General features: G+C 39.5%; 1 protein-coding gene across 1 annotated transcript; it reads left to right on the top strand.

Moving 5' to 3' along the window:
* The first annotated feature begins 3,763 nt into the window (after positions 1 to 3,763).
* Positions 3,764 to 24,620, top strand: rbpms2a (RNA binding protein, mRNA processing factor 2a). The gene is made up of 8 exons (XM_088641764.1): positions 3,764 to 4,250; positions 13,738 to 13,815; positions 16,054 to 16,092; positions 17,510 to 17,572; positions 18,501 to 18,651; positions 19,323 to 19,471; positions 23,200 to 23,272; positions 23,623 to 24,620. Exons 1-7 carry the CDS (start codon positions 4,200 to 4,202, stop codon positions 23,263 to 23,265), a joined length of 597 nt encoding a protein of 198 aa, XP_088497890.1. The 5' UTR covers positions 3,764 to 4,199; the 3' UTR covers positions 23,266 to 23,272; positions 23,623 to 24,620.
* The last annotated feature ends 726 nt before the right edge of the window (positions 24,621 to 25,346 follow it).

Raw genomic sequence — 25,346 nt, 5'->3', positions numbered from 1 at the left:
AATCATGACCTATGCTACCAAGGTAAATTTTCTGTGCCTAATCACATATTTTCAGAATTTTGGATTTGATTTCTTCTTGAGACTGTTAGGCCAAAAAACATATTTGATTTTTTTTTTTATTTCATGAATGTTGGTTTTGTTTATTTGTGTGAGAAAATAGTGCAGTGTTTTTCATTATTACAATTGCCTTTTATTGTAAATCCCAGCAGAGTTTATTTTTTTACGTCATGTTTTAATTAACAAATGAACAGGCCCGTTTTAAAATAAAAACGCATTGTGGTCATGTTTGATTGTTGTTACCTTCAAAAGCTTTTTAGAAGATACTAAGTTCCGGAAATCTGTGTCAAATAAATAACACATTTCATTTCACTAGCTTTGTGGACACAATACGGATGTGGATCACGTGAAAGGGGCTATGTTCTTTACTTTGTAGCTTCCCACACATTATTCTGCACCTTGACTAATATCTGTGTCAATTATGGATTTAATTGCTTCAATGATTAGTGATCCATGGTAAATGAAACTGGTGTCCCCCACTTCAAAGTGCATTTTGCTTAGTGGAGTTGAGTCACAGGACCCAGGTCTTCACAGGAAATTGGGGGAAATTGGTATAAGTTTATTTCTTACATCTTCACTACAACAGGGAATTCCTGACCAGACCGAGATCACTGGAGCTGACCAGCTAGGATTAAGAAGCCTGATCTATACAGTACGTTATAATTGTCTTTGGCTCAATAAAGATTCTGCATATAACTGAGTGTCCTAGAAGAAATGTGAGACTGCATTATTATCCACTCTCCTTTGTTTCAGTATGAAGCCTTTAATCAGAATGCAGAAAAACTACACTTTTGTACAATCCTACCGCTGAGCTCAGAAGACATTCCCAGTCAGCAATAAGCCTTACTCATTTGTGTGCTTCTGAAACATTTTGAATTGGGACTTCAAAATTAGTGGACATTGTGTGAAGTGCTTTTTTAAAAGCTTGAGGAGTATTTTTTTACAATGGGTTGTAAATTCACACTTGTAGGCGATGTTCTATTTGCTTGTTGTCCCAAAACTATGTACCTAACAAGCTTTGTATAACCATGGTTAATATGATTGAACAAGATTTTTTTTCAGGGGTGATATTCCTTGTAATATCTCTTAATAAGATGGATAATTGTAGTATTAGAAGAAATAAAAATAAAATCTTGCTAAATATAATTTATGTTCAAATTACTAATTTGATTATTCAATGCACAATTTGTAACATTGCAGTTTTACTTTCATTTGGCATGAATAATAAGCCACTCTCCATATTAGGCTGACTTTCTGTTGTTTAACTTACTATACTATATCACGCATGTTTCTCTTTATGTTTTACTGAGAAAATGTAAAATTAAATGTGTGGTTACATTTTTTCAAATGACCACAATAGAATATATGAACGTTATGTCCAAACAGATAAGAACTGATAATACTCCATTTTGTACATACAGCAACTGGTCCCATTTTTTAAACATTTTTTTTTTATAAATCCCATAATTTAATTTAATGAAATAACCTTTTACATCTTAAGTTTTGAACTTTTGGTACTTCAAAGTAAGAGGAACACCAGTTCCAAATGATAAGAAATGAATGTCTTAATTTGGTGACTGGTAATTAACTGGTGACTTTTAAATGGATTCTCTTTTACCATAATTTTGGTATCCATGCATATTTTTAAGAATTCTATCTGATGTATTTGGTAATAAACTAAAGAATGTAAAATTCTTGAAATATCGTCTTACATTTTCACATTTAATTGCACCGATTTAAGCAGTGAACGGAAGAATATTTTAGACATAACTATTTTTTATATTAAACTATTCTATTATATTAAACTATTATATTTTGAAAAAATAAAGATCTATAACCAGGCAAAAAAAAAACAACAACACCACTTCGCTGATATTGGTGTCTTTACCGTGATATATATTGCATTGGGACTATTTAAATGGTTTGATTATACAGCATATCTGAAGAAATTATCCCGAAAATCATCAGGCTCTTTACGTTTGCTGGCGTTTCCATCTTAAAATTACAGTACTTCCAGATCACAAAATATTGTTTATTTTGTTATCACTTGACCTGCATACTGACATTTGTGTCACAATAAATAATATTAAAGACTTCGAGTATAATTTCATTTTAGTGTCTTTTTACGAATCCTTATTAAATGCGCTCCCTCGTTGCTTTAGATGTTAGCTAAAAAAAACAACATAAATGTTAAGATTAAACGAGGTGGACATTAGCGATGTTTCACTCTTTTGGCTGTCCGACGTAGAAAAACACGAATTCAGCTGTCTCTCCATGTAACAAATCACTCTTCATTTCATGCACTATTGTATACACTTTAGACCGCCTCCGGAGGCTAAAGAGAATCATATCCTGGACAGATAATTATGGTGGGAAGTTTTTCCTCAAAAGTAGCCAACTTATATTAGTGTGGGTGTGTTTTAACAGTTCTGGATCAACGAAATATGCCTTCAGATTCAAAACGCAAATTACTGTTAATTTTACTAGCCGCTCCTAGGTACCGCGGGAGTTAATACAACTAACAGTCCGGTCTCCAGTAGTGCTGGTGACTCATTAAAAACCAAGTCTACCTGCAAAACTTTTACCACTAGATTTTATGAGTTCTCATGCAATAGACTGAAGGTCATTGAATACAATAGCTCCCCTTAAAACTCTGTAAAACATTAGCAGGCCCTGTGAAGAAAAAAATATTCGGAATTTTCTTACATTCGGATATACGTCAACCATTGTTAGGCTGTGTGTGAGTTCTGATGCAAAAACATTTGAAATGTTGCGGGCTATAAGGGCAAATTAACAACATCATCAGCAACAACGGTTCTTCTAAAACATGTTCTTCTGAAGCGTCATCGGATGCTTTCTTCTTCAGAAGAGAAACGAAGGTGTTGATTTACAGACATCACTGTTTTAAAGAAATTTTAAAATTTTAAAGAAAGCTTTTACGTTGCCAGATGAATTTACGATGATAATGTGTTTTTTCAAAATATTAAGAGTTTTTTTTTTAATTTTATATTTGTCAGGATTCCTACGTATTCAGACGCGCAAACAGCAGTGGTTATAAATATACTTCTGTAGTCCTCAACAACGCTTAAGAAGTAGCTTTTTTCTCCCTTGTGTTGTTTCTGTAAATCCCTGGTTAAATTAAACTAAAAACAAAATACATTTTGAGGTTTCCAACAGTAGTACATATGACTGTTTCTAAGAGCGGTACGTGTATTTTTATAATAACTTTGAAAATTAGAAATAACTCGACGTTTCGGCTATTGAATCTTCTTCACCTGATGCCCGAAGAAATTCAACAGCCGAAACTTTGTGTCCTTTTTCTCTCCGTGGAATTAACATCTACTCGTTCCCTTCCAGATAGCAAGCTGACGCAGCTCCCCACTTAAACTTCATTTTCATAATACTTTTAGTTGGCACGGTATGCAGTAGCTGTTTCTTATTATTTTTTAAAATATAAATAAACTTCATAATCTAATCACGTTGGGAAAAAAAAGAGAAAAACACACAATAAAACACTGCACCCTCCCCGGAGTTTTACAGTTTAACAGAGTAGCAAAATTAGCGAAGCCACAAAAGTTGGGTAATAAAATTGAAGGAAAAAAAAAGTTTTGGAAGTGATTTTCGATTGGATTAGGGGTTTCCCATAGAGACGATGATGCAGTTGTGCTGGGGGCTGGACTTCACCACAGCTGAGACCCATCTCCAACATGAGTGCCACTTACTCTGTTTGGCTTTTAATATAATTGATCACCAAATTAGAAACCAGAAGGAGGAAGACTACGACGCCGAGCCCCTTTAAATTTTAGCTGGTTCTCTCTTTTTTTTCTTTCTCATTTGAAATTTAGCCCAAACAAGCTTGATGTGAAGAGCCAAGGGAAATAAGATATCTTCTTTTTTCCCTTCTCTCACCTTCACAGTGCACCTATCCACTAAATCACCTTTAGTTTTTAGGTTTTTTTTTGTACCTCCTCGGATATTTGTAGCTCAAGCACGGCTGCACTGGGGCACCCCATTTTCTGAAGTCTTTCACGAAACAGCACCGAGATTTTCTTCTGCAAGTTAAGGCACTTCAGGGAAAACCCACCAACTGCTGGGGGAAAACTTTTTTTTTTCTTGTACAAAGAAGCGTTAAAAGTTCCACAATGAGTAATCTTAAACCCGACACTGAGCCGAACAACAACGCAGAAGAGGAGGTAAGGACAATGTGTCGCTTTGTCCTCCGAAACAAAAGTTTGTTGTATTTTGCGTTTATGAACATCTCCTTTCGTTAGGCTTTTTCAAAAGCGAACTTCCTAAGACTCTTGCTCTTGCCAGCGGTATTGTAAGGTAGGTCAGCGTCTTCCAAGAAAGAGATGGAGAGAGGGTACGGTTATTTTGTGGCTGTTTGAAGAGTTGCGAATTCAAAGAACTAGCTGGTTAAAACAAACTGTATCGCGAAGACGGGGCAGGAAGTTGAGTGCCTTTTCTTTAGGGTCCAGTTAAACTACTAAGGGAAAAGGATTTTGTTTTTTCGGCTGCGTGTCATGCCACTTTAATTAAAACCACAAACGGAGTGAACATAACGGGAAGACGGGCTTTTTCGTGGGGGGGAGACACACAAAATTAATACTTATTGAACGTACAGTATGTAGGCAGACTCCTCGCAGAAAATTGTGCTGAGCTGTGCCGAACTGTAACTCTCACGTTTTTGTTATCGGGGTCTTTAAGAACTCAAGTCAGAGGCTGGACTCCAACCGTGTGTGGTCTTACTTTTTATTACTTCTGTTATGTGGGTGTAGAAGTAATTTAATTGGGGGTGGCGTAGCGTAATGACGAAATTCAACACGGGGACAATTAGTGACCATATGTGAAATACTTTTGGGATCTACAACAAGATGACCATCTTGGTTAACTATACAAATTTCCCTTAGATTCAATCTCTGACTGGTTCATTCGGCGTGCCGAGGCCTACAGGTAGATGCCTTTTGCTAAATGCTAATAGTAAAATATTTTTTGCTTAGGCGATTACTTACTGTCGATGACGTTTCTTTTTATACGTTAAAAACGTGTTACAAGTCAGGCGTGGTTTTGGAGGTTGCATTTATTGTTTTGTATGGATCATCTGCTAGCACAAGACGATTTCACGTTCACTCGAAAAGGTGCAGGTTTCTCCCTTTCCGATTTTGCCTGTGGCTGCATTAAATTTGACCTTAAATCCTCGGTGCTTGTAACGATAAAAATGGAACAGTTTAAAAATTATGATGACAGTCTATACTTTTTTTTTACATGAATGAGAGGATTAAAAACAAAACTGTTCTGTAGTTTTGGGGAGTGTCGGCACGATTCACCAGGATTCCTTGTTAATTGTCCACCTTGATAGGTCTTTTTTTTTTTTTTAATGGGTTAGTCGCTTTCTTTATGCGCATCAAATGAACTTGTGGGGAAAACTAATTGCCACCACTATAATTTGATTAGGGAGTGTCATTTAGTTATTTTTCAGAAAATGGCGATTAACATTCGCGCCTATAAAGAAAGTAATAACATTACTTTTGTTTGGTTCAACACTGACTTTGCACAAGAGTACAAAATCGGCTTAATTTCAATTTTTAAAATACGACCCGCGATATACTGGAGAATATAGGTTTCAAGAAGTGTTGAAACCTTTCTTACGGAGTGAATGACTGTCGGCTATAAAGATGTACCTGATGTTCTTGACGGAGACCCCCGATTCCCATATCCTGTGAGCAAAAAGCTTTGCTATGGATGCAGCCTTTATTTGTGTAATCTAGTACCATTCTTGTTTAGCTTCGTCTCCAAATACGAAACGAGTTTCGTGTTGATTTCGGCTGCTTTTGTTGAGTTTCTCACAACTTAGAGGGCAATGGGGGGCAGCATTCCAAAACAAAATGGTGGGTAAAATCGAGTTCTGAGTCAAAGGCCTCATTTCAAAACCAACCCTGATCCCATCCCAGCTTTGAAGTTAAGGGTGCAAAGTGGAATTATACCATCTCAGGATGTGATGTTTTCCGTAGCATTGCATACAGTGACCGTTAATCTAGTCCTTGGAGGGTGAGTGTGGGTGATGACGTGGGTTCTCTCCAGCAGTCCACTCTCATTTGATGAGGACAATGCGAGCTCATGGAAGAGGGTACCAGTGTTGAACCCAGAACCCAGGAGGTAGTTGGTTAGCACTGCCATCTCCTAACTTGCTGCCCCCCCCATGTGGAATATGATTGCTTTCACCTGCCAAGTTTCTTGGAACCAGATGACAAGAATTCTAATGCAGTAATGGAGAAATAAGTGGGCTTAATAGGGAACCTTTTTGAGTTTTTGGACAGTTTTTCCAATGGTGGCGTGTCCTATTCCTCCAACTGAGTACTGAAGGAGATGAGAAAGGGCAGTACCAGTGGGATCTTCATTGTCTTTTTAAGGCAGAGCATTCAAGACTGGTCTTAAACTGGGATGAAAGGTCACTGTACACTTCTCTTCAGGGGGCAATGGTGCCAGCTGGCGGTACAACGCTTTTAAATGTTGCAGAAAGAGGGGAAACCTCTGTTCATAAGTACACTGGCTCTGCAATTCTCAGGTGGTTCCTTTGTGTCTTGCCTGTAAAACAGTCCTGAGTCAAATTCAGGGTGGTCAGGATGGAAATGCCCTCCATTCGCTTTTTATCACCTAGTATTGAGGTGGAGAATGCAGTTTGTTTTGGTTATCAGACTTTAATCGCTCAAGTTCTTAAATTCTTGGGTTTAAATCCTTCGGCTGGGTGCGTGGAATAAACCTAGAGCTGGCAACTGGTACAAAGCCACTGGATAACACTGACACCCTGCTGCAGGAAGCTCTAAAAACCTGTGGAAAGGGATAGTAGTTCGAAGAGGGATCCTTCCCAAATGATTTGATATGGTGTATGGGGTACTCAAAGTGTAGACTTTCTCCATTGTTTTGCATGTGGTCATTCAACTGCTTTCTTGCAAGTGTAGAATATAACTGCTATGCTGGGATGCCCCACTTGTCGGCTATACAACCAAAATGGTCAGCATGGCTTAGGTTGGACATGTGGCGTCTTTGGACAACCACATCTGTTCTCTTTCTTCTTAGCCAGTCTGATGGAGTTCATTCCTTTTGAAAAAGACAAGTGCTTGCACCTTTTTATAATTCAAAATCCTTTTGTTTATGCCTCAGTTACAACATTTGACTTGACCTTGATCTAGAATAGGTCTTATTCGCATGGCACTTCACAACTAGCATTTCTTCTCCTTTACAGAAGACTGGCTTTTACAGTATATGGTTTTGAGGAATTAAAATGAGGTAACCATGAAAACAAATGGTAAAAATCAATTGGTGGTGGTGGTGGTAGTATGGTTTCATTTTTGCTAACCAACCGTAACAGCAGGCACAAGTGCAGTTTTAACCACTAACTGCATTTGAATGTAGCAATGGCTTTGAGTGTACCTCAAGGGCTATACATGTATATTGAGGAATTATCTCTGCAAGCATGTGGCTGTTTGTGCCAGCCTGCTAGCAGCTCAGTGTGTTCTTGAGGATCTGAAGTACCTCCCACTGAGACAGGCTAATTTCCTTCCCCAGGGAGCCACTTCTTGTGTAGCTTTGTTTACTTCCCAATCCTTGGGATTTGTTGCTTGGGCAGTTTGTTTCCCTGACGGAATCCTGCAGAGCCCCGGTAATGTTTACAGGTTCTGTATTGAGTTCAGTGGGTTCACTAGTCTTGCATTTAGATTTAAGAATCTTTTTTTAGTAAAATGCTCAAATTTGAAGGTTCCTTGGATTTGACCAATTTAAGATGTGTAAGATGCATTGCAATGTTTTACTTCCTTTATCAGCTCTTGCGATGTGGCAATATTCCTAGGCACCAGCCCACTTACCATAGTCCTTTATTGAAATATTTACAGACAGTGCTGTTTTGCTTTTCTGAATATTCCTTCTTGACTGAATCTGTGATCTTTAATTTAGGCTCCATGTTCAGTCTTTATTCAGAAAGGTAGTGACTATCCCTTAAATGTGCAGGGAGGAGACTGGGGGTTATGGTACTAAACAGGTTACTTGCAGTCCTTCCATGAAGGGAAAAATTGCATCTCATTTTAACTTCAGCACCCTAAATAGATGATATGGGAAACATCAATAGTTTTCCTTTTTAACCAGGAAATGCTGCAGGTGCTCTTTAAGTACATGAGCTATTGAAACCACAGACGTGGACAAAAGGCCAATTCTCTAAAATGGGCATCTTAAATGCCTAAGGAGGAGAGCTCTTTCTGTCCTATCCAGTTCCACTGGATGTGAACATGCATCTTTTATTCAAATGTGAATGAACAAAAGCTTAGAGAATCATTGTGGCTAATGAATCGCATCCTTTTGTTTTGTTAAATGTCTGACATGCATTAAGTCTTTTGTCCTGGCTAACTTGCCAGTGAAGTGTTGACGCATGACATGGCCACCAAGAAAAAGGGTTGCATATTTGTCACTTTAAATGAATACATTTTATAATTATAGAGCTTAATATAAATAGTGGGTACCTAGTTTTTCCTTAACTTGAGTTCAATTGAAATATTGGGTTTATTCTTTCAGGCTTAATTCTATTACTATTAAGTTTGCTATTATAAAGTCCTTTTTCTTCCTTACAGGAGTGGAAAGCAGTACTGGAACAGTGCAAGTGTGGTATCTGATATCATACATGCATTACTAATTGCAACTCCTTTTGCAGAAAATGCAGAATAAATGTCTTTAGATGCCAGCAAAATAACCTGTTAGTCAGCATTTCGATGCCAGTCTCCAGGAGGAACTGGGCACCTATAAACTATTGGTTCCTTTCCTTCCCTCCACCTTTTAATCTTGGCTTTTGCCTTTCCTAGCCTTCACTCCAGTTGAACCAAACTAACCAGTGTACTTGATAAACTATGAAGACCATCGAGGAGGTTGTAACCCATCAGGCTCATTTGGTTTCAGGTCTGTTTAGTCTCATGGACATTACTGGGTCCATCCCTTCTCTTGAAAGGCTATTTTTGAGCTGCCAATCAAATTGACCCTGAATATGCAAACTCCACGCTAGTACTCGACCCTGGAGTTGCAAGGTATTGGTGTTGAGCACAACACTGTACTGCCCTGTATATAGTGAGCATCAGAAAATGTACTTCCTTTGAGGGAATCCTAGAAGTTTAGTTGCAGGCTGCTGGAACTCAAGCCCAGTGGAAAAACAGTTATCCAATATCCTAGCAGCACGTGACCAACAGACCAATTGACAGGGTGGTCCAAGTGCAGTGGTCTAGGCAGGAGTGTCTATTTGCTGTAGATCTATATAGTGTTTGGTGGCAATCTGACTGCTGGGTACCACTCTGATCAGGTCCTGGAGTCTTGCTTGCTCCCTTTTCTGTGGGCTCGTGATGCTGCAGTATTCCAATGGCTGTGAATTGCCCTGCTTCATTTAACAAGTACAATGGGATTTGTGTCATACAGGGCTCAGTAAGCATATCCAGACTCCAAAAGAAATAGGCCAGCAGTGGGATTCTTCTTGGTGACTTTCCCCAATGGACACCATGTGATCATAATGGCCTTTTGGTGCTCCATGTAGAATGTCTTGTGCCATTTAAATAGTGCTGCTGTGGAATAAGTAACTGGACATCATTTTGTGGTTCCTGTAAGAATGGCGATATGGGCAGAATAATATTGGGCCTATTGATCTAGGTAGTTCCTCTTTTGAGTGTTGGACATTTAAGGCATGGCTTTGGTATTGTTTAACTGAACAATATAAATTCTCAATCTGAACTTGTTGTATTGCTTTAATAATGATGTGGGGGGCTCTTACTTTGGTGTGGAGTGGCCCTCCTGCTGGGCTTCCGATAAGAATCCTGCTGTATGGCAGGTGTGTTAAGGTTAGAGACATGATCAAAATAACCCCTACACCTACCCCTACCCCTGGTGTATTAGCTGAAGCATGGGAGGTCCTTCTGACATTTATTCCCCTGTAAATGTAAAGAAAAATGTACTTTGTACTAAGGTAGTAGGTTTTCATTGCAGTTCTTGGGCTTTGTCCTGGAGTTCTCTTTAAAATGCATTTTTGGTTTTATATGTAGTTTACCATTCCTTTAAGTACTGATCAAAGGTTGATCATTACCTTTTTATTACTTTTTGGGGGCTTTCTTTGTAAGCCTCTTTTGTTTTAAGTGTCATTCTGTTGAGGAATAATATGTTCAAGTAAAGCACATCAGATTTTTGAAATACCAAACTATTACAAGCATTTTTCCAATATCAGATTTTCAATTAATATAATTAAAAGCTGATGCAGTTGGCTCTTCAAGTTTAGTACTAAATGAAGATTTGCTTCATCTTTTTGATTCAAAATCCATTCAAAGTGAATGGAATTAAGACCACAGGTTCTCTTCCATGGGCCCTAGATGAACCTGGAAATTTGATCAGCTTTTGTTTAAATACCCATTTCAGGGAAGCAAATTTCAGTTCAATGGTAAATAAGTTGGGACAGCAGTAGCTTCTGACAGTGTCCACAACTTTGTGCTGGTTGAATCCCTTCCTATAGAAGGACTTATTTTTTTTTTAATATGGTCTTGGCATCATTGGGCATTCAAGGGGCTATTTGTCATAGGTTGCTTGTACTGTATGTTAAGTGAACACTAGTCAGCACTTTAATTCCTTGCTTCATGCCTTGTGTTGGAGACCAACAGCTGGCTGGTGTATTAAAATGGGGTACATTGTTAAAGCTTAAAGGTGCATTTAACCTACTATAAAGTGACTGTGTCAAACTTCCCATTGTTGTACTTTTATACTGGAGTCCTTAGTTTCCGAGCTCCCTGGAGAACTATTGAAGATGCAAAGGTTTGATGTGTGATTCTGAAATGGATATTGAAAATGCAAGGTGGCTTAGAATAAGCTGGTAACATCCCAAAACTGACCATAGTGAAATAAACCCTAGTGCCATCCAATGCATCTTTCCACAGCCGCTACAAAAATGCTTACGCTAAACTTCCATCACCTTTTTTTAACATTGCATTGATGCAGAATGGAGTTGGGGAGGGTTAAACTGCTGAGGTGATGACTGATCTTGGGATCCTCTCACTGTTGCAGAAATGTCTTACTGCCTTCACAACCAGCTGTAGTTCCCTCCCCCTGTTCTGAAATTGTTTCCTTGACCTAATTTTATTGTACCTGAAAGTGTCAAGTTCTCTGAATGCATGGATTTGGCCACTTTGCACATGAGTACATAATTCAGGTATTATGGAATTTAATTCCTGTTTGTCTTATACTTAAAGATGTGCATTGAACAGGGGAAACTGGCCTCTTTTCCTGCTTGCCAGTCAGCTTTGTTACATATTTGCATGTTGAAAAATCCTTGACCATGAGTTATAGCCTTTTTTTCCTTGTGCCATTACAGCAGAAATTCATGGTCGTGAAAGGTAAAGTTCAAGATGCCACATTAGCAGCAAATCCTTTATCTCCAGCCCTTTTTTTTAATGTCCTGCCAGTGCTTAAAATAGCCTTTTATTTAAGTCTCCATAAAAGGCCAGCTCAGAAAACTTACTTTTTATCAGTCTTGGCTTATGTTTTATGTGCCATATAAACAGCTAGTACAAGAGCTAATTTATGTCCAGAGCTTTAGATCTGCCCCAGCCTTATGGGATACCCCCTTCTAGCCTTTACATGGTTATCTATGTGGAGCATAGCTTTTTGTCCTGAAACTTAAAAAAAAAAAAAGCCAGCAGTTTATACCAGGTCCTAGTTCTTTTTGCTTAGAAATGCATCTTAAGTGAATTCTTTTTAGTGCTTCTGGGTTTAGGTCAAATATTACATCTTGTAGTGCTGTCGCATTACTGTTCAACTAAAGGCAAAATACTATACCTTGTACTTCAGACTGCTGAGCAAAGAATTATGGGCATAAATAAACACCTTTTCACCATTCCTCTTGCCCCATTTGTAATGGTCACTTGATTTTCTGTTGGCATGCAAAATACCTATTCTTTCTACCACAAGAAGTGTTGCCCTCTGCTTAATGTGGAATGTGCACTTAACTACTGTCAATTTAGGCAGTAACTTTTCCCTTTGAGTTTATAGTGCTCAAAAAGCATATTAATTAACTGATTATGGATCACTTATAAAATGTAGATGCATGTTTGGCAACAAAACATATATTAATAGGTTCAGGGACATCACTTATGTGGGTCAACTAAACCTACAAAATAAATGCCAAATAGATTATGCACATTTGTATCTGGTCTTTTCAAGAACAGTCTTGCATGATCTGTTGCTCAGATGCTTCTAGTCTATTTAACTATTGAGAGATTTAAAGATCTTCAATACAAGCTGCAATGTCTTAACATCTGCATATAGGTAGATGTGCTGTGTGTTTTATTTTAATGCTTCTTGAAAACACCATCCTGCAACACTTTCTGGAATAACCAGAATGACACATGTTTATACTGTGTGTATGAGTAGCTTAAGGTCTGGAAAGGTGTTGGTATTTAGTCGATAATGTTATGGTGGTAACTGCCATTTAACACTCAAATAAAGCTGAATGTTATTGCCTGTGGTGGACCTGAAAATGTCTGTAAGATCCATTTTATCCAATACAGGGTTGTGTGGGAGCCAGAGTCTAGCCTGGCAAGCAATGGGTTCAAGGCCGCATTCACCCCGGATGGGATGCCAGTCCATGATGGGGCACACTCGCACCAACCCATTTGTGTTTCTAGTTAACTAAGCCACCAGTCTATTTATAGACTGTGGATGGAAACCATTGTGAACATGGTGAGGAAGTGCTGGGGCCTCTGCGTGGAGTTCTCACAGTGAGGCAGAAATGTAAACCACTGTACCATCATGCATCCTATAGATCTGTGACATCTCATTACTCCTTCAGTACCTACATTTCTTGAAGATGCTGAATATTGAATGGGCATTCACCACACAGATATTTAGTTGCTCTATACTGTAAGACCACACTTGCACCACTGATTCATCCCCCAACATTCAAGTTGGAGTGGTGCTTACCCATTTTGTACTGGTGACTGTCCTGCCAGAATCAATTTTCATAACTAGTATTGTTGCCATCCCTTGGGATTAGACTTCCTGTAATCGTCCATTGTGGACAACTCATGGGGTGGGGGGGAATATGGTTTTTGTATCCTCATCATACAAAGGTGAGCCTGCAGGCACCTCGAGAGTCCCATGCTGGTGCTAAACAATCGGCTTCTATTTGTGGATTCCTGGTTATGGCTGGCTGGTGACAAGACACAATCTTATACTCAATGACCCAGATATCATGAGTTCAACTTGCACTCGGAGGGCATGTCTTTACAGACTTGGGTCATAAGTGGCTTATTAGCCGATTCAAGGGAGTACATAACCAAATGTAAGGGTGAAATACTGTAGTTGAGAAATGTCCTAAATTCTCTCAAGTAGTACTTTTGCTGTAGCATGTTTTTTGTGATGGTGCTAGATTACTTTATTTCCCTGTTAAAGACTGATCCCATTTATATATGCAAAAGCTTGCTCAGTATCTGGATTTATGTGCATTTTGTAGCAGTGCTTTTACCCTTTCAGAAAAGGAGTTGCAGAATAAAGTATTTATCCAAAGAGCCATTATCCGCCCCTGCCACCTACCCACCCACACACTCGTTTCATATTACTGTGCAGTATGGGCTTGTGCACTGTGATGAATGTGCCTTCATATTCTTGTTCTTGTAGGTACGAACTCTCTTTGTCAGCGGCCTGCCAGTTGACATCAAACCACGGGAACTCTACCTGCTATTCAGACCATTCAAGGTAAACAAGTCTTCAAGTGATACTATTGTAGGTCAAGTGGGTTTACATGAGGACTGCCGAGTAACACTGCCTCTCGGCAATGTTTTTGCCATCCTGGTTCAGAATGTGTCCGTGGTAGTGATCGTTGTTTTTATTCCGTTATCGTCTCCGATCCTTACCACAAACGGGAAACCCAAACTGAAAGCAGTATTCTTGCTCAGGATTATGTAAACTGTTTTTCTAAAACTATATTCTGTTGAAATACTGAAGTTATCGCCCAAGAAAAACCGCTGAACCTACCTTTGCTTATGGTAGTTGTTTTCTATTGCACACTTCACTGCCATTCATAACTGAAGTATATTAAATGAAAACTACTTTTCTGGTCTTTTTAAAACCCCACTGAAGAACTGAAGGTAAGGATGTTCATATTGAAGTGGCTGATCCTAAACTTGATATCCTGCATCAGTTTGTGTACTTCTGTGGTTACACTGGTTTTAGTGTTGTGCCAAAAGCTACAGTGTTGGTAAAAGTCCTTATTGCAAGGTGTGAACATTGCTGGCAAGTGTTTGAGGTGCTTATCTGGAAAAATTGCACCAGGAAGAGCTATTCTTTTGTGAAATCCATTTTTTTTTGTTGTGGGGGGGGAAAGGAAGAAATGGGATGAGCTGGATTTTACGGTGATCATTAGATAACGGGGTAATCTGAACTGCAATCACTGTGAGCACTGGTCATATCCGGCATTGCTCAAGATTCTGTTAATGGCCTAGTTTCCTTAACCTGTTATCATTGGATGTCATCAACATAGAAACAAAGCTGATGCCAAAAAGAGTAACTGGAAGTTCTTGACCTGAAACCAAGACTGCATAGATGTTGCAACCAGATTGAATAATTCTTACAGTACATCTGGACTTGGGCAAGACTAAAGTTGATTTGACTCTTAACTCTGCAAATGTCCACTTTCATTTTGCCATTAATGGTCCCAAAATCGGTTCAAGAATTTGGGTGGAAAAACCACCCCAGGATTCTTCATCTGAAGCTCATTTAGTTACACGTATGAAGACCTCATCCAGTGTGAATTGCAATTTGAAGGGATGTGTATGGATGCTGCTCAGCTAATGCATGCTTTACCATTTTCTGTCTTGATGCTCATACTGTAGAACTTGCTGGTGCATCCAAACTGTTTTAGCCTGTTCAAGACTTGGCTTCTTGGTCTAGAGCAATTTATGATCTGTTTTAGCTTCCTTGCACTGGTTCACTGTGGATTCTGGTGTAATGGCTTGAACAGTGTGACTCCCTACTACATCAGTGAAGTAATCCATTTACATCTACTGTACATAGTTCATGCTTTTTGACTTCTGGAGGGATTGGCAACTGAAAAAAGGCTCAATAGTGGGGGGAAAATCTTGTTGCTTTAGGACCGTGGAATGATCTTCAGATCCATTCAATCTTAAGCTGGTAACTCTGATCTTAAATTTCTTTTAGCTTTCAATTTCCATTTTGATGGACACCTTAATGTGTTGTGAAAGATGACGCAAAAAAAAGTCCAGGCTGCGTAATTAGAACTTGATGTGATTTGTATTAAAGTGCTCCTGTTTTTAATGATTCTAACATTTTAGACATGATACAGTGGGACTTTCTATTTAAGATGAATGAAATGGCAATTTGCTTTTGAAATGTGATCAATCAATTTACTTGCAGATTTTTGATAGTGTGGTTAAGCATCTGTGGTGGTGTTGAAAGCATAGGACTACATAATCTAAATCTGCACTGCAATGTAAATCCCCATTTACCAGAATTGTGGACTTTATCCTGTGCTCACTTCAGTTTTTTTTTTTACATTTTTCCTATCTTGCTCACCTTCATCTTCATTTATTGTATACTGCTTTAGATTATATCTGCCCTAGGATCCCATTTAACATTGAAATAAGCAAGTTAAAGCTTTCACATCTTGGCTCAAATGTAACTGTCCTGATGACCTATAATATACAGGCACTCTAAAGAAATTAGAACTTTCCCCTGTGTTGTGTATTGGAGGAAATTACTCCATAGTCTATTATCGTTTGAGTCCCAGTCAAGATGTCTTGATGTTAATGACATGGGGAACTTTAACCATTATTTTGGTATGGAGTCTGAAATTGGTAAAACACTGTACAATTGACTTTTTTTGAAGGTTTGGGTATGAAATCCAATTTTTGTATAGAGAGACTTGTCTAGTGAGGTGTTTTATAGCTGTTAATAACATGTATTTTGCTTTTACAGGGTTATGAAGGTTCACTGATTAAGTTAACATCCAAGCAGGTAGGTCACTTTTTCCCCAAGTAAAATTGTCTAAATTTTTTCACATCAAACCCATTTTCTCCTGTTTTATCCCACAACTAATGCATCAATCTTTCTAAACTTTGAAAATGCTGAAATATTCTATAGAATTGCTGTATTAACCAAAATGTTCTTAAGTTGTACCACCTAAGGTTATAGAATTGCATACAAAACTGTCATCCATATATAGACACCTCATCAGCCTGTTGCATGTTAATGTTCAGTGTCCAGTTGGGCACTTGGATTTAATATTGCTCGCTAGGCTCAGGTTTTAACCAACAAAGATTCCTCCTTCAGCAGTACGATTGGGTAATCTACCGGAGAACATGAGTTTGGAGCCAACAATCTGTGGGTTACTGGTTGTGGTCTTTATGGTTTTGCTAATGGATGGTAGGCTGTCAAACTATAAACCCTTGAGGTCCTGCGAATGTCCCGAGCAGTGAGTTTAATGCTCCAGGCCTCCTTCGCCAGGTAGAAATGTTGAGTAAAATGCTGACTGCTATGATCCACCCACCTTTTAAATCTAACCGGGTCCTCTGAGGACTGTTTCTTGCTTTTCCACTTGGCTCCTAATCACTGAGACAATTCATTTTATTTTAAATTCCATGCTTTGGAGAGTAGCAAAATGTGGAATACAGTAATTATGAATTATTGTAAATAGTCTTTGAGCAGCAGAACTTGAACTGAAATAGCTGCCTTCTGCATGGATCTGGATGGCTTCTGTCATCAATACATCAGGAGGGTGTTCATTCTCTGACGGCAATGAACAGGCCAACCAAAATTATTGGGAAATCGGTCTCCTCTTGTACTTCATACTGTTTTGACCTTTTTTAGTTGGTCATATTTCTGTGACTGTGCAGATGTTGGTGTCAATTAGTTTGATTATGTGGCATTCAGCTATACGTGGTTTCTTTAAACTTTAGGTTTAAAAGTCTAGATTGCTTTTTGTGCTTGTGCATATTGCATTTTAAAATGAGTGAGTTAAGAACTATACATCAGATGTGCATTTGGGGTTCTGTGAATGTTTAATCTACATGTTGCTGCTCAAGAGGCAGTCTCTGCCATTCCACATCCCCAATATAAACTGTTGGGCTTTTAAAAGTTTCTCTGTGGAAGACTGAATTCCAGATGGAGTCTTGTAAAATTGCTCTTAGTGCAACATGTAAACTGGGAAGTAACTGATCCAAATGGGTTTAAACACATGTGACAGATGGGTATTTTTATTGCCTCTTTCCCCCCCTATCTAGTATCTCTTTAGTCTTGCACTGATTTTGTTCATTTTGATTAGAAACGAGGAGGGGTCAATGTTAATTCCCTGTTTGCTGTTAATGGCTCTTAATTGTAGGATCTAGCAAGGTCTGGTAAGAACTATTACTAAACCTTTCTCTCTTTCTTCCAGCCTGTTGGGTTCGTTACCTTCGACAGCCGTTCTGGTGCTGAAGCGGCAAAAAATGCATTAAACGTAAGCACCCATCCGGCAGTAACGCGACGCGAAGGAACCTCTGAATTATTGAGTGGGAGCTTGTCCACATCTTGCTAGGATTGAAAAAGAAAAGGTTAAGATGGAACATGTGAGGTTCTTCTGAATGATGCTGGCTTTTTGAAGAAACTTCAGACTGGGGAACTGGTCTCCACACTGATACTACAGAGAAATAAGAAGCCAACAAATCCCTTGCATAGAGTTAGCCTTCTCTCCTTACCAGTGACTTGGATTTATTTGAATCAAGCAGGCTTCTTGGTAAACTCTGAAACCTCACCCAGTCTTTACTTTGTTAGTATTTCATTTGAATAGTCAAAGGAGGAATGCTGCCATCTTAGATTCTAAGACTTCCCCTCCTTGCTATCCGTTTTAGCCTTATGACCACCTATTCCGTTAATTGAATACCTGTTCTCTATTGAAATGTTACTCCTTAATTTGCCTTCTAGTCTACTTGAAAAGTAGACCTAAAATGAAAGAATAGAAGGTGACTTCTGACTCATTCACAAAGCACACCTCCCTCCCCCTTTCCCACGCACACGTGTGCACTTTTTAAATGTGTAGCTTTGAATGCTGTGGAATGAATCTGAATTCTACAATTTCAAGCAATTATGATGGCGCTTTAAATTTGTTCCTACTAGCTAAATGGCCCATAAGACCAGATTCTTTCTAGCTGCTAAAGTGAGAATACTAAAGCTGTCTGTTCAGATGGACATCCAGGATGCTGTTAAGGGAAATCTATCTAAACAGCAGTTTATCATCCCCATGACCAAACACTGTCCAGACAACATTTGGGCATTCACTGCCAATAAATGTGTGCATGCATGCAGGCACAAATCAAGGGCACCATTCACATCGGGGTCTGCCAAGGCTGGCTCTGCCCACTTCCTTCATTTTGTCCCTTTCTTCCCAGGGAATTCGCTTTGACCCAGAAAGCCCACAGACCCTGCGGTTAGAGTTTGCAAAAGCCAATACGAAGATGGCAAAGAGTAAGCTGATGGCTACACCGAACCCCACAAATATCCACCCAGCTCTAGGAGCACACTTCATTGCACGGGACCCATGTAAGTGTACAGCTGCACACGGAGCTCACTCTTGCACCGCGGTCCGAGTCGTGCCCTCGGGGCCTGTAACGAGGTCAAACGGATTCACTCCCACGTGCATGTCTTTGGCTGCAGGAGGCCTTTGCTTCATCAGTACAAAACCTCTAGTCACATTTAACACTGACACATGACGGAGCAACTGGCTTGAAGTGGAACAGGGGCTACTGGGTATTCCTCATGTGAAGATCTAGCAGTGTTTGCTCTCTGAATCTAGGGGGACTTTAGAGGAAAAGGAAATTTGCAGCACCAGCTCTGATTCTTGCAAACTGTCTCAAGGGACCCCCCCCCCCCCCCCCTCCTTCAGGATATTAAGGTTTAGTGCTGCTGTAGCATTTGCAGGCTCTCGGATGCCCTCCTGGTTGCTGACTCCTCCGAGAAGCTGGAATTGAATCAACCGATTCAGCAGGAAAACCCCCACATCTTTTAAGGGGGTTCAAAGAAGTGGTTGAGTGGGGAAACCTAAGGCCTTTTTGGCCTTCTTGGAGTGGTGGCTAGTTATAAATCTAGAGCTTATGAGCCAAGCGTGAGTGATTGGGTGGGGGGTTAAGGTGGGTCGCCAGTCGCAAGCGATTGTAATTGCTTGACGATTGGGGAATCTGGCTGCCGACTGACCGGGGAGCTTTTGTTTGCAGATGACTTGACAGGAGCAGCACTCATCCCTGCCTCTCCAGAGGCGTGGGCCCCCTATCCCCTGTACACCACGGAGCTGACCCCTGGCATCCCTCATGCCGCGTTCACCTACCCCGCGGCGGCGGCGGCGGCTGCAGCTCTTCACGCCCAGGTGAGGCCAGGTCCCCGTGTGCGCGCACTTGCTCGCTGCTGCGGGCCCGTCTGGCTGGGAGCGGGCAGCCTCTCGTCTTGAGGCTGGTTATGTGCTGATGGCTGTTGCTGATTATCTTGCTACTGATGAACAACTTTTAGTTAGGATAGGAAGCAGATTGGTTTACCAGCAGGCTCCAGTAGCAATATTAACCTAAAGAACTTTTTAAAAAAACTTAAGGGTAAATTCATTCAGCTAGAAAAGTATGGCTTTAGTCCTGGGTGTTTGCTCCATTTTCTGGGAAACTCTAGAAGAATTTCCTGAACATGGTAAGTTACTCATGCCCGTTTATTTGTCTGTATTGCACACTTCAATCTCAGAAGTACATTTTTTTTTTTACTTCTAAATACAGGTTCATTTTTAATGAAGATGCATAGAATGAAATGTACCACATGAATGGAAGTTATGGCTTCTTTCCATGCAAATTGCACCCACTGTGTTTGATCTAAGGGTACGAAGCCTCAAATAAGGTCTTCCTGCAGCAGTCTCGGCTGAATTAATATTTAATGCTACTCACTTTAAAGAGTTAATCAAAGGTGACTGGCTATGCAAGAGCAGGCCTGTGAGCTATAAAGATTGATCGACCAGTCAGTTTGAAATTGTTGCCTTGGCAATGACCTATAAAAAGCAAAAGGTCAAAGATGAAAAGGGTTGACCAAGCATTGCCTTAACGGAGTGTCTTAACATGGGGAGGGATTTTCCACCCCACTGCATTATTTCTGTGCAGCTCCAATACTGTATATTTAGAAAAGTTAGCTTAACATCTTTGGGAATTTACAGACTACACCAGTAGATGCCTTCCACCCACAACATCATTGTGGGCTGGTAGTGGGTAAACTGCAGAACTAAGATCTTCAGTCTGATTTTAGTTTGTGACCTTAATTGTCCAAAAAATCATTGGAACACCCATTTGACATTTCCCTCTTGTAGGCAAATGTGAAGAAAAGCTATTTTTTTTCTCTAGCTGGTCTGCTTAAGGCTCCATTACAGTGCCTTGCAAAAGTATTCAGACATTCCTATTGTGTATACTTGAATATGGTCTTCAAAACCTGAAAGCTCAAGTTGAAGACTAAGGGACAATAACTCAGTTAGCAGAAACTGAGATGTTTGACCAAGCAATTTGTACCTGTGGCACCTTGGGCAGCAGTTATATCCACAAGTTTTTTTTGGTTATGTTGCTGTCTTTAGACAAAGAGTGCAATAGGCCAGCGTACATTATTCTTGGCAGATTCATTTGGGAGTTGCTTATGGATGATGGTTTCTTTCCGCAGTTTTTCAGGATTTAAGTCGGGGTGTTGACTGGGTCACTCAAGGCCATTTAGTCTTATTCTTAAGCTGCTACAATGCACTTTTTGATCTTGTACTTGTATAGCTGTTGAAAATTGAATTGTCCCTTTTTTTATCCCCTTTAAAGAGGAAAAACCAGTTGAGAATTGCCCGTACTTTTTCATCCATGTCCCCATCGGTCTTGACAAGTTTCCCAGTCCTGGGTAATGAGAGAGAACTATAACAATCCTGCCATCACCTTGCTTTAACTGTAAGGCTGGTGTTGACTGGGAGAGGTTGCATCTGATCATATCTTCTGCCACACTTTTTACAGGATGGGATTATGGGTGCTTTGTTGCAAACCCCATGTGATATTTGAGATGGGTGGGGTCTCCACTTTACCATACAGGCCAGGATTGCAGTGACCAAGAAATTTGAAGTTTTTTTTGTCCCCTTCTCCTGATCAGGGCCTTTCAATTGCTTTATACCTGATTTTATGCCTTGAAGTCTCTTTAGTCTTCATGGTGGACTCTTTTGCTTGAAATTAATTTCCTGACCAAAGAATCTCAGACCACGATTTCAAAATAAGAACTTCTATTAATGCACATCTACAGAGACCATAAACTAGGTGCTCAAAATTCTTAGGGCACAGCGTAAAATTTAGGTTTGCCATCTTATCACAGCTTAAAGATTATCACTTTCAAATTTTTCATTTGTATCATCCATGTGCTTTTTTGCTTTGAGTGGAGTAGGTTGGGTATAAACCTTGTTGCCACTTTAAAAGAAAATGTGAAAACCAGACGTTTGTATCCTTTTGCAGAGCACTGTAGATATGTTATAGTTTCACAAATCCAGGCATTGTACCTACAGAATGACTACTGTATCTTAGCTGTGGTCATCCTTTTAAATTTTGAATTGGCACTTTCTCTTTTTTTTTACTGTACTGTAGGTGTTCTTGTGAGTGCTTAACCTGTTGAAAGTGATTTTTAAAGTAACATGATACTTAATATGCAGTTTAAAACAAGAGTCAGTCTTCCTGCAAGAAACAACACTGAAGCACAATTCTTTAGAAAATACTCTTGGATCTTTTTTGATCCCCTGAGGAAGGCTGTCACTACAGTGTGCAAGTCTACTTCTGTGAACCTACAATCTTCTTGCTTAGCTGGCTGTAAGGCTTATGGTTCTGCATGAATGACTAATTGGGAATGGTCTGGAGGAGCTGGTTTTTAATAAGGCTGTGGTCTTGAGTTTTAGAGTGTAACCCCCTAGCTACAATAATGTATTCTCCACAATACATTTCCAATAAGACTTGAGCATGATGTAGAAAACTTAATTGTTAAATGATCTGGTTTCTACTTATACAAGCAAAACAGATTAACATTAACAGATCGTGTAATCAGGGTTCTAAAAGGACAATAGGTGCCTTGGCAATGCTACACTTTTAAAGGAAGTTCTTTAAATAAGTAGATCCAGTGCCCAGTGTTCTGAACTGAATGTGACATCTCTTTGGGGGGGGGGAAATGCTTTGTCTTGCTCAAGTACCAGTTATTGTACAGCCATTTCCCATGTCCTTAAATGGACAAGATCCGTCTAAAGAAGTGATGGAGAATGCAAGTCTCGTAATTTGAATTTGGTGAAAGATTCAGAAACTGGGAAGAGCCATCAAAACCATACAGTGCTCCTCCCATCTCCGTCCACATAATCTTCTGATGCCACAAAGGTCATCTCCCCCACTTGTTCTTACACAGAACTCCTTCATGTCCTCGTACCGCTGGTCCAAGCCTTAAGTGTTCTCTTCCAGTGCCGATTAGCAATACTCAGCCAGCCTGTACTGGAAGGGAATCATTTTTGCTATAAGTGCAGCAAGTTTTGGTGTTAACTTCATAGCACTTCACTATAAACTTAACTTTTCAATGTAGTTTTCCTGACATGTTGATTTTGTCTTCAGTCATTACTTGGTGAGATTCATATAGGTATCACTGGTATAGGCAGCACAAAGTTTCGTAGTCTGAAACCTAATTGACAAAAGGACAGATCCTCAAAGCAGGATGTATGTTCTAGGGTCCTAAATATTGTAATAGGATGTTCCTGGCCAGGAGCCCGATCTGATAATGGGATCTGTTCATGTCTTGTGGGTGCACTGGCTGCTTGACTCTTTGAACAAGGCTGACAAATGTAGTTTCCATGGCCATGTTCCTGGGGAAGTTAAGACCCAATTCAAACCAGATGTTATAGTGGAATGGAGTGCAGGGGGTTGAGGTTTTAACTCCCAAGTTTTTAAATCTGTTGCCATGACATCTTCCTTGACTCAGCCTTTGAGGCATCACTTTAAGAGGCAGTATCCTAAGATCAAGTTGCCTTCTAAGATGCATGCTTGAACTTTGGAATCGAAGGATCTCACTCCCCCCCCCAAACCTTTTCAGATGCGCTGGTACCCTTCCCCCTCTGAAGCAACCCAGCAAGGATGGAAATCCCGTCAGTTTTGTTAAGTATTTAGTAAGTATTGCCATCCCTCATTTTTTAAATCCAATGTTCTGGTTTACAAAATGTAATCTGCAAGTCCTGTATTTAACAGTAAATGAAGTGCTATACAAAGACAGCACTTCTGTCTTAAGGCAAGGTTAAGATGCAGCGTAGGTGTTTCAACCATGTGTGTTTTGTACAAGCTTCATATAAATCTTTCTTCATAACCTTAAACCTCTTATGGAACTTTCTTTAAATTGTTTTGATGCATCTTCCTTTTGAAAAATAAGAGTAAAAGTGTTCTTGGCTTTTTAGCTCTGCCTTTTCAGAATGTCACTGGCACCAACTGATTTTTTTTTTTCTTTTCCCCCTTTGAATTGCAGATACCATTCAGTACCTGAATTTTTTCTGTGGAGTGAAGTGACAGGATGTACGGAGCTCTGCGTTAATTTAATCAGGTTTATTTAATGGACAAAGGTGCATTATGGACTTTTTTCTTTTCCTTCAGATCTTTCTGAAGGTCTTTTGAACTGAAACCATCTTGTGGACTACAAAAAAATGAAGCTGAGGCCTATCTGGCTAATTACTACGGTACAAACTTTGCACTTAAAACCCTGTGCAAGGCCACGTTACTGCAGAAATGGACCTGTTTTGCTGACAAAAATGATATAGCTGCTCTTCTGGGGGGGGATGTGAGACAATCATTGTGCATGTTAAAGTATCTGGCATGAATTAGAATGCAAAGTTGTGTATCCTTGTTTTATAGTGCTTGTGTTTCCTTAGCAACAGGTCTCGGCCTAGTCAACTGACCCTTTGTTTTCTGTATCTTAGGCTTGCTTCTGTGAAGGTTTTTGGCTTGAGTTGCTTAAGATGTTACTTGCAAGATAGAGGCCAATTTCTAGTTTTTTTTTGTTCAATGTGGACAACTTATGCACTGGGTTTTTTTCTTTTACAATATCGACAGTCAAACGTGTCCAGGATGGGCAACTACTTCAATGACCCAGCTTCTACAGACAATATGAATGCATCTTCATTTGACAAAACCTGGTCTTGCCAAAATATCAGACAGCTGTTTGGAGTATATTTGAACAAAAGTAGTACAAGTATTTTTGTACTTTTGTGTAATTAATAAATATTTATGCATTTTGTGCAATTAAGTAATCTGTATAAGTTAATGTTTAGACTTTTTTTGAAAAATGCTGATTCTATCTATATCCTGTTTGAAGTAGTTAAGTGCAATTGTATTTTTTTTTGGGCTTGGTGTTAAATAAGTATTGACAGTGGCTGAACTGTTGGATTTAAAAGGACTGCTGACATGAGATTGCTGTAAAATTGCTGATCAGAGAATGTGAAACTGGATAATAAAGAGATAAACCTAAAATGCTTTATTTTTTTTTGGGGTGGGGGGGATTATTTGGTTGCAATCCAAAAGGATTTTTACTTTTAGCAACATTTTAGTATAGAAGGAACCTGTCAGGCCGCCAAAATGAAGTTTAGTTTAAAACTAATTGGTTGGATTTCCCCTACCCATGGGTGAGTATTGCTCAGAGGTTTAGTTTTGGAATCCCAAGTTCAGCATTCCGATGTAGGGGTTGCTTAGTGGTTAAAGAAATTTAAAAGGTTTAAATGATGAGCTCTCAATCCATTTACATGCTGAAAAGTGGCATCTAAAATTTGATAGTCTATATGATGGAGCTTGCTGATGCTTAGCCTTATTGGTAGGAGAGTATAAAAATTGATCCATCATACACTCTAGAATTTCATAAGTTAAAAGGCAGCCCTCTGCACATTAAGGAGCTGAAAGCAAGGGGTTAAAATTAAGCCAAATTATGCAATAGGTTTAAGTGTATTTAATGGACAGTTCTGGTAAAACTAGTATGTGGGTCCCCATTGTAATACTGTAGGTTGAAAACTTGGACTATGTATGAAGTATTTAAAGGAGAAGCACACTGACAGTTTTCACTTGGGGTATAATAAACCAGTGTGAGCTGCTGAGGTGCAGCTAGTTGTATGTGCCCTAAGGAGGAAGCATTAGCTCCATCAGTATAAAATTCACTGTCTCTGTATGTAGAGTAAATGGAGAAACCCGAATGGAAAGTAGTTTAAA

The sequence above is a fragment of the Lepisosteus platostomus genome, chromosome 7 (genome assembly GCF_059453375.1).
Source record: "Lepisosteus platostomus isolate fLepPlt1 chromosome 7, fLepPlt1.hap1, whole genome shotgun sequence".
Taxonomy (NCBI): domain Eukaryota; kingdom Metazoa; phylum Chordata; class Actinopteri; order Semionotiformes; family Lepisosteidae; genus Lepisosteus; species Lepisosteus platostomus.
This window is presented reverse-complemented; position numbering and strand designations above follow the sequence as displayed.

Bases quoted from the DNA above. Each gene is read 5' to 3' on its own strand.
- rbpms2a (XM_088641764.1), top strand. From the start codon at position 4,200: ATGAGTAATCTTAAACCCGACACTGAGCCGAACAACAACGCAGAAGAG. The intron at 16,093-17,509 runs GTAGGTCACTTT...TCTTTCTTCCAG, and splicing joins TTAAGTTAACATCCAAGCAG to CCTGTTGGGTTCGTTACCTT. The intron at 19,472-23,199 runs GTGAGGCCAGGT...AAACCTTTTCAG, and splicing joins CTGCAGCTCTTCACGCCCAG to ATGCGCTGGTACCCTTCCCC.